The sequence below is a fragment of the Bidens hawaiensis genome, unplaced genomic scaffold, assembly GCF_021521415.1.
Source record: "Bidens hawaiensis isolate Kalapana, Puna unplaced genomic scaffold, B.hawaiensis_p1.1 tig00006258_1, whole genome shotgun sequence".
Classification (NCBI taxonomy): domain Eukaryota; kingdom Viridiplantae; phylum Streptophyta; class Magnoliopsida; order Asterales; family Asteraceae; genus Bidens; species Bidens hawaiensis.
In genome coordinates, this window is record NW_027491415.1 from 299,677 (window position 1) to 309,934 (window position 10,258).

The window sequence follows — 10,258 nt, forward strand, 5'->3', positions numbered from 1 at the left end:
CTTTGATCTTGTACTTCATAAACTTGTCCTATAAATCATTGGGACAGTGAAGACACAACACTTATTAATCATGGTACAATCAAAGAAGTTCAGAGGTGTCAGGCAAAGACAATGGGGTTCTTGGGTATCTGAGATCAGACACCCACTATTGTAAGTTAACTTCACATCACTTCACTTCATCTTATTATTATTATTATTTCTTTTAATATCATTTTCCTATAATAATATTTCAATGTACAAGTTTTAATATATTTCATGTGTTACACTAGGAAAAGAAGAATTTGGCTAGGAACATTTGAGACAGCAGAAGCAGCAGCAAGAGCCTATGATCAAGCAGCCATTTTGATGAACGGTCAAACCGTGAAAACTAATTTCCCGGTGAACACCAAAAAAAACCACTCTCTACCGTCCCACACGGAGATTCCAGCGGCTACACTTGCCGCCAAGCTACGTAAATGTTGCAAAGATCCATCACCTTCGTTAACATGTTTACGACTTGATAGTGATAACTCTCATTTTGGAGTGTGGCAAAAACGACCCGGAAAAGGGTCCGGATCGGGTTGGGTGATGAAGGTGGAGCTTGGTGGGAAAGGGAAAGCGGGAACCAGGACCGTCTCTGAGATTTCAGATGCCCCAGCGGTGAAGGAGGGCGGTTCGGGCAATGATCAAGAAATAGATGAAGAAAACAAAATGGTGATGCAAATGATTGAAGAGTTGCTTAATTGGAACTCAACTCCACCTTCACTCTGTATAGTCAACAGTTAGTTAACATATGGTTTATATATATATTATGATTATCATCCCTCTTAAAACATATCATTTTTATGAATTTAACAAGTTTTTATATGCTAATAAGAGGGTTGATTATATGTCTATTTTAAGTCCAAATAAAGTTTATTAGTAGAGACATATGAAAGATAAGGAAAGGGATAGTGATGTTGAAATGTATCTTGTAAAAAGATGTGATTTTCTTTCACAAAATAAGGCTATAAGCTTTTATCATAAAGTATAAAAGGCTATGTTAACTGTTACCATATTATGTAATTTGACTTGTCAAATGTTTAATTTTGCACACTCAATTGCAAATTTGATAGGTTTCATTTCATGTGAGTTAGGGTTTGCTTTCATGTGAGTTAAGATCTGTTTTAGTAAAGTGGTTTGACTTAAATTGTTACTTTAATTTAGATTATTTTTTTTACATATGAGATATTGTGATATAATTTTGTCATTTCAATCTAACACTTTTAAAGATAGGTTAACTCATAGGGTATTAAAAATAGAGTTGTACTTGATATCGTAAAACTCTTGAAGCTTTTATCATAAAGTATAAAAGGCTATGTTAATTGCTACCATGCATATTACATAATTTGACTAGTCAAATGTTTGACTTTACAAACACAATTGAAATTCAATGGTTTTCATGTGAGTTTACTTCTCTATTGGTCCATGTAGTTTTGCATGTGAGACAATGTGGTTTCCTATGAGACGATGTCATTTAATACAACCGACTGACAACGTTAGAAACATATGTCACACAACGTAAGTTGTTAAAGTTGTTTCAAGGATTCGTTCTTAATGTTTACTATGGGTTTTAATTTTGTTCGTGCTTATATTTACCAACATTTTAATATGAAACTTTTCTAAGAAATTATAGAACTAATGTACAAGTCTATAAAACTTACAGTCACAGTTTTTAACACCCTGGTGGTCGGTATGAACAGTTCTTCGGTTTCACCTATTATTTCGCTTAATTTTATTAGAAAATTAGACTATCAAGGGACTGGCTTAAAAGATATCTTTTATGATCTTATTTAATTGTAACATAATTAGGTTATGACCCTTACTAATTACAAGTTAATCAACTAAATAGTTATAATACAACTTGTAAGTCTATCAATAAAAACCTGATTTTTGTATGTTGTGATTTGAAGTTATAACAAATCTCACTCAGTTAACAATGATAATAAATATTTTATACATGTCAATCAATCATACATAGTGAAGTCTCACAAATAGCAAAGCTATAAGTAAGGTCTGGGAAGGGTGGGATGTAGCCACACCATACCTATCTAATGGGATAGAGATGTGGCTTCCAGAGAGACCCTCAGCTCTAAAATACATATGTATAAGGCAATATAAAAGGAAATCAAAGTTCAATAATAATATAATTAATAATAGCACGTAAAAAAATAAAAATAATATATATATATATGTGTGTGTGTGTGTATACATATATGAAAAGAAATTATCATAATAATGTGTGACCAAAAATAAGGTAAATAGAAGCCCCTAAACTCTAAAATATTTTATACATGTATTAGAACTAAAATTTCAGTATTATAATATTCTTAAAAGATGACACAAATGATATTTGATGCACTCGTTGTGATGGTCAATGGACGTGACTATAAAATGTAAGTGTGTTCGAGTCACATTGAGAGGATGATTTTATAATGTAAAAACATATTAATAGTACACATTTCAAGTGAACTCGTAAATCTCATTTTTAAGTATAATGTTTTGTGGGCACTGGAGTCTAATCGTTAGCGACCAATGATTGACATTACCTATTCATGGACCTAAAACGACAATGATGGAATAAAATATTCTTAGTCGGGGATGAGTAGATTGTGATGTTCGACTTATACTTTCCAATAAAATGTGTGTTAGCACAACAAATCGAAATGATTAATTCCGACGGTTGGAGTCAATGTCTCCTTTGATCCTCTTGGTTAGTCAATATCCCACGTCATATCACTTACGTCGTCTTATTTCATAATCCAAACTTTAATTCTTCGGATAATATCCATATATGATAGGAGGCTATGAGCCGACTTGAAGATCTAGGAGAACCAATCACATTGGATATCAGTCGATCTATCCCATCTCATGCATCCTACTAATTAAGTTCACGACCATCGGTGATGATGACAACATAACTATATAAGTCATGATTTAGCGTCATATTATACATTATGCAGCATATGTTGCGTATGCTTTAATGCTTTACCTCATTATAGATAATGATACGTTATGCTGATAGTCTTTGTTACCGTAATATTTGATGTGTGCAAGTGAAAGTATACTACGGATACTAATTATGATAAACCAATCATGCTATTAAAACATATCGAATAACTAACTTAAAACTACTTTGGAAAGAATGCATTTTATTGCTCAATTAGTGTATTTAAAATAGGGTACCCAAAATGGTCCTTAATTTCAAATGGAGTGATTGGTGCATTAAGATTGTAGGTCATGTCAAATTCAATTAGAAAATGATAGTGAAATACACCTTCTATTTCATACCAACTTTAGTATAATTGTCATTTCTTTATATAAAAGTCTCCATTTAGTCTTGGTCTAACCAAGATTTGGCTAACAAATAATGATATCTTTTTCAACAATTTATGGATAGCATAACTTAATGAGTTCGACAAATGACGGTTTATGGTGGAGACCAAAGTAACCTAAGAGTCGATTATGATTTTTTAAAGACGTCTGATTAAGATAATTAATTTTTTTTTTCTTGTAGATATGATTAACTACGTGTATTGATGAACCTAGTGGTGTTCATTGGCTGTTTTACAGGTTATTCAATTTGAAAAGTTCGAAACTACATTTTAATTCCAAGAGTTTTAAAACCTATTTGAATTTGAAACTTCACAAATAACCCGGATTATGAAAAATAAAAAAAGAATTAATTAAATAAATATAATATGTAAGTTCCAAATAAAAGTCATGCTATTTTTTTAAGGTTAAATTTAAATTATCTTAATCTATATCTATATCTATACTATATATAAAGCATAAGTTAAGGACCTATTAAATTTTAAAAGGTACACAAAACCATGCACAAGGTACAACATACAATGCATAAATTTATGACATTTTAGGGGTAATGTAGTCTTTTGAGTTTTTTCACCTCTTTTACGGTTAACAATATTTGATTCAAATATATATACAAGTATAGTCTTTTAACTTCGATCACATTTTGTCAATTTATATAAGATTTACACATTTACCCATTATTCTAAATTAACTACCCCTACGACTTTTAAACGACCATAACTTTTTCACATATTAATATTTTTTTCAAAAACAATTACACCATAATAACAAACATTTTATTCTCTTTAATTTGAGTATGGCATTGCTATATTTTTTTTAATTTTAAAAACGTAACGTGTTACGTGATTACCAGTTAGGGCCGGAAAACGAGTCAGGTGGATTTGGGTCATGGATAAGCTATGGTTACTGTCAAAACACGTGATACAAAAAAGGTTAATTTGGTCCCGGTCTGGTCAGACCGGTTACGCGTGTACCGACACTGGATTGCACACGTACAACCGTTGTGTGACGCGTTTACCGATACCGATTACACGTCCAGTGTCGCGTTACGCGCATTTCCCGGTCTGGTCAGACCGGTTACGCGTGTACCGACACTGGATTGCACACGTACAACCGTTGTGTGACGCGTTTACCGATACCGATTACACGTCCGATGTCGCGTTACGCGCACACTATTGTTGGGTTACGCGCATGTCCCGGTCTGGTCAGACCGGTTACGCGTGTACCGACACTGGATTGCACACGTACAACCGTTGTGTGACGCGTTTACCGATATCGATTACACGTCCGATGTCGCGTTACGCGCACACTATTGTTGGGTTACGCGCATGTCGATGTGATGCCAGTCGTGTACTAACAGCGGTTACGCGTTCGATGTCGTGTTTGCATGCATACCCCGTGACATCGCACGGGCATCTGGCTAGTTTATATTAAAATAGAAGGCAAGCGAGCAACTCGATAGAAAATTTCAAAACAAGTAATTAAAAATTTTCAAATCAAATAATTTTAGTTAAGCTTTTTACTTAAAAAGAGGAAATTTATTTAATGTCAAAACTAAATGGTTAAAGAAGAATAGCAATGTCACATGATATGGGGACTCAAGGGTCGACTTGAATAAAGTACCCCATATGCATACCAGTAAAACTAAAAGAATGAGCTAGGAAGTCATCAACTTAGAGGATTTTCAATTAAGTGGTCATCACCTTAAAAAGAATTATGTGGTCATCATTTAGACAACAACCACTATTCTATATCATAAATTCAAAGCTATATATTGTTTGTTTCTTTAAAAAAGTTAATCTGCCAACGGGTTTATCATTTAACTCACTGGTCACTAATATCATAAAAGAGTAAGATAAATTAGTTGGTATGAATATTAATAACAATAATAATAAATGAATAATCATGCACCCATGTATTAATTTTGAAATGATATTTTAAAAGTTGGGTATTTGTAATGTGATAATATTTAATATAATATTAAATTAAAAAAGAAATACACGTGGTGCTTGTTGATTGGGATAGTTTATAGAGGCCACTACATATAAATGAACAAAGAAAAGGACCATACAATCTGGGAGCCAGAGAGTTCAGCTTTGTACTCTTCATTTTGTCAGAAAAATAATAAAAACTGAAATAACAACAAACAGTATATATTGTGATGTTAAATGTTTTTTTCTTAAATTTTTAATTCATAACTAACAGATAAAACAAAATAACTATAGAGTTAATTAAACTGGTATCAAAGCTTTCGACTCGTATTGTCATTGGTTCAACTATAAATTAACGTTGGTTGGACTTGAATGTCACATTTGCTAGCCGAAAAAACTAAAACATTTCGGGTTGTAATACGATTATATATGCTACAATGTTTTGCATGAATTTAATCAGTGTACTTTGCTATCATGTTACTATGTTATCATGAAAGTTATGGATGTAGCTGGTTGCCTGGCCATTGGGTCATGTTGCTTGGCCATGGTCCATGGATACAAGGCTAGAAAGATCCAAAAGACCAAAAACTAAGTCAAGTCAACAACAACAAACCAACTTTTAAGTAATTCACTCCAAACAAAATAAATATAAAAATTATTCTTTGATTATATATAATCTTTTAACTAACCACAAGAACCACCAACGTAGTTCCAACATATGACAAGTTGATAACCATCCTAGTATAGTACCTGCAAATTCCGTTTCTACCCTCTTTGTCAATTTAGCTCATTAAAACGTTGACTCAAACATTTATGGGACAGAGTACTGGCAGCTGTCGGGTCCTCGGGGCCTTGTGATGTCGAAAATACAAAGGTTTGGACACGATGACACCACCAGAAAATGCGAGGGTTGTCGTACGTGCTTGATACCTCCCATCAAGAACAGGGGACCAAAATAGTAATTGAATTGCTTTAAAGTAGCATTTAAGTTACAAAAAGGTTTTATAGCATTATATGTAAATATATGAAAAGCTAGATGCCGAAAAAAATAAAGAAAAAATTAAAAACTTGATGTGATGTTGAAAATAAGTTAAAGTAGCATGTACCGCGGAGGTAAAGGTAAGGATGGGACTTATAGTTTGACGAAGAAGATGAATATGATGTCTTCGTCGAAAATACGAGGGTCACTGAAGATGATCATTGACGGAGGGGAGTAATGATGATCGAAGATGGGCTTGTTGGGGGGCTGATTTGGGTCTAACATTAGTTGGTCTCTTAGCACTTACATAAAAGTTTAATATAAAAGTTAAGGAACATCCATTGGTCAATTTATGTCACGTTCGAAAAACAATAAAGATAAAAAAAAACGCAATATATCAAGCTTACGAGACTAAAATAACAATATAACAATATAACTATAGAAATATCCGTGTAATCAATTCTTTAAAATATATCAATAACTTTGATGTCGTTGATCGTTCATAGTTTCATGATATCAATGATCATTTCTATGTAATTATTTAAGTGGTAAAAGTAACGATAATGTGATCAACTTCTAGTTCGATGAAAAAGATGTCTTCGTCGAGAAAACGAGGGTCGCTGAAAATGTTCATTGATCAAGGGGCAGTGATGGTCGAAGATGTGCTTGAATAATTGTTGGGGGCCTGATTTGGGTTCAATATTAGTGGTCTTTTAATTTTTGACCAATCATATTTATGTAAGTTTATATATGTTTTCTAATATTAAATGTGCCAAACCAAAATTTGATTCGTTTCATACTTGAGTTTGTCTTATGGCTTGTTTGTTCTTTTTCATGAATATAAGTGTATTATAAGTATATAAAGTAAACATAAATTCTTGCTTGTTTCAATCATGATAGTAAATGATAATTTTACTTAGCAACTTCTTCTACAACAGGAATCTTTTTCCACACCTCCCCCATATCCATACTTTGTTGAACCGGAGGTAACGAAAACATATTAACCGTCGAACTCCCACTTCGAATCTCCTTCAATATGTCCAACGCCGAAAGGGTTAGTTTCATGTAAGTGTTCTCCATGCTCTTGATATCAACAAGTTCTTCAGGAACTTTAATGAAACACTTATCTTCGGGTTCTTTTCTCGTTGATGCAAATGTGGACGATGATGCTTGTTGTTCGTTAATGGAGAAAAGGCGGTCAAGCATCGTCTCACATTTCTTCACTAGATTGTTTAGCACGTCGGTTTTGTAAAACGGTTCGTTTAGGACTTTTTGAATGAAAGGAAGTTGAACAAGTGCACCACTTAGCCTGTCATGTTTCTTTAGTATCTTCACTAGTCCTTCAAAATTGCAACAACTTATTATGTTATTACTTTTTTCGTTATAAATTTTATTAAAAACAGAGTTGTAACAGTGTAACACGTACCAGTGTAATTAAGAGCACTATAATTTAACAAGAGAACAATCTCCCCATGCAAATCTACAAGATCTCTACCAACTTTCATCAACTCTTGGTACGAATCTTGGGCTGAAACCAAGTTACCTTCCAAAACCTCAATTCGGATAATATACCACTCTTGTTTGTCAAGAACGAAATTGTTAAACTTAACTATCTGATCGTGGCATAGTTTCACGAAAGCAGCAACCTCGTTCTCATCTGCGACCGAATTGATTTTATCACCCGAGTTCAACTTGATCCTCTTATTACCGGCATCATCTCTAGAATAGATCCGCGTCAATTGCTGTTTCAGATCCTTGTAACAAAGAAACTTGTCCCTCCAATCAGGCAACATGTCATCGATCAACTTTTGTAAAATCTTTCGAAATTGCATCTTGTTGGTTGAAATTTGTATCGATTATGATGAATGATTTGTTATAAACAATATGCATATGTGCACAGATATATATAATTGGAGATATAAAATATAGATTTATATATATTATTGTTACAAGCAAGGAGTATATTCTGAGATGAATATTCTTGGTGACAAATATTATCCATGATTCTAACGTAACGTAGCCGGCCGGCTTTTATCCAAACCAATGAAAGCATGAATTGCATATATATGTACATCCAACAGTATGTATCTAGTCACAGATTCGAGACAAATAGTCTCTTACATAAATGTAGGGTGAGGATGCGTATATTACGTCCAATGTGTCGTTTTTCACTCCTAATTCAGATTGTATCAAATTTCAAATAATTAGAAATTTTAAAAAGAGGAATCCAATGTGCATTAAGTTTGAAATGATAAATGTATAATTGAAGAAACCTAACATGAAATATTGAAATGCAATATGTGCGATGCAACCATAGGACTACGGCCTACGGGAGTGGTTGGCCGTGAGATGATAATCTTGAGTTTGATTTTTCAGAACATTAGGTGTAATAAATCTCCACAGTTCTTAAATACTAGCATGGTCATGTTTAATAAGTGAGTTACGTGACCCGACTCATTTAACATGACTGAATTTAACTACTTCAATAAAACCAATGACACAACACGTTTAACAAGTAGATTACACGAATGCCATGACACGACTTAAAAATAAAAACAGCCGTATGAATTTAGTTCAATCGTGTCACTAACATGTCAACTCGTGTATGATCATAACTTGTTTACCCCAAACATTAACTCGTTTAACATTGTGTTGAGTCATGTGTTTGAGTCATATCATAAATTGTAGCCCCTACTAAACAATCTCACATAAATATTAAATAAGCTTTTTAAAAAAATTAATGCAAACCCACTTAATTGCCTAACCCATAACTCCATAAGCCCACATCTTAAAAAGTATAAACTTTCTTCCTCATCACATCATACATTCGACGATAGTGTGTTCTTGTCACCATGTACACTCGCCCCTCTTCCACCTTCATGCGTTGCAATAGCGCAACCTTCCCCCATTTCCAAACTCTAGCCACTCCTTCGTTAAACCTATTATGGCCTACTGATATTCAACCACTCATGGTGTCTAATACAAATTCCAAAAACCAAAAAAAAAAAGTAAACTCAAATTCGGCTTATTTCAAAATCTGGGTTCATAAATCCGATTTGAATAATGAACATCACCAACGTGTATCTAATATTTTGTAACGAAGAGTTTTATCGAAGATATATGAAGTGGGTAGACAAGCATAAAGCCATAATAACTATTAACAAATAGGCTCTTAAGTCTTAGTGATAATTACATTGGGCCATTTTTATGACATTATTTTTGTAGACAAGTATACAATAATCTTTCACTTATCCATGTTTGAGTGAAACAAAAACACTATATAGGCATATACATAATAGCTCCATAGAAGACATCATCACAAGCCAAACCAAATCTGCCAATTAGTGATGTTTCCTTAATTTTATTTTGCGTTGTAAATCAAATCGGCATACTGTTTTTGTTTATATATTAAGATAGAAATTGTTAAACTCGACTATCTGCGTGTGGCATAATTTCCTGAAAGGATCAACCTCCTTAGAATGCGCTACCGAATAAACTTTATCACCAGCAGTCACTTCCGTTCTCTTATTACCTTGGGCATATCCGGAGTGTGTGTGCTTCAATTGCTTCTTCAGATCATCAGGCAAAGTATCATTAGCGGACATATCATCGATCAATTTCCTAAAAGTCTTTGGAAGCTTCATCTTGTTCTATATGAAGAGTCGAAATTTGTAGCGACTTCGACAATGATGATGAATGATTTGGTGTATAACGACATGGATATGTAGAGATATATAATTGGTGATTTGACGAGGAATTGAAAGGATAAAGTATGAATTGATATGTTGTTGTATACAATCGAGGAGCATATTCTATGATTGATGCTCTTGTGTTGAACATGCTACATATATGATTCTATCGTAAGGCCTGTTTGTTTACATCTGAATGGAAACAGAAAAACAAATGAATGGTTAAAATTATGTCTGAATCATTCAGACTTATTGTTGCTGAATGAGACAGAGGCTCATTCAGATCTGATTCATTCAGATCTGAATGA

At 33.4% G+C, this 10,258-nt stretch overlaps 2 protein-coding genes across 2 annotated transcripts; one reads left to right on the forward strand and one right to left on the reverse strand.

Moving 5' to 3' along the window:
- LOC143631774 (ethylene-responsive transcription factor WIN1-like) lies at window positions 1-1,105 on the forward strand. The gene is made up of 2 exons (XM_077100423.1): window positions 1-150; window positions 270-1,105. Exons 1-2 carry the CDS (start codon window positions 71-73, stop codon window positions 763-765), a joined length of 576 nt encoding a protein of 191 aa, XP_076956538.1. The 5' UTR covers window positions 1-70; the 3' UTR covers window positions 766-1,105.
- Window positions 1,106-6,871: 5,766 nt separating this feature from the next.
- Window positions 6,872-8,154, reverse strand: LOC143631775 (SPX domain-containing protein 1-like). Its single transcript, XM_077100424.1, has 2 exons — window positions 7,688-8,154; window positions 6,872-7,601 (listed from the first exon to the last, which is right to left on the reverse strand). The coding sequence occupies exons 1-2, from the start codon at window positions 8,091-8,093 to the stop codon at window positions 7,174-7,176; spliced, it is 834 nt and encodes a 277-aa protein (XP_076956539.1). The 5' UTR covers window positions 8,094-8,154; the 3' UTR covers window positions 6,872-7,173.
- Window positions 8,155-10,258: the final 2,104 nt, after the last annotated feature.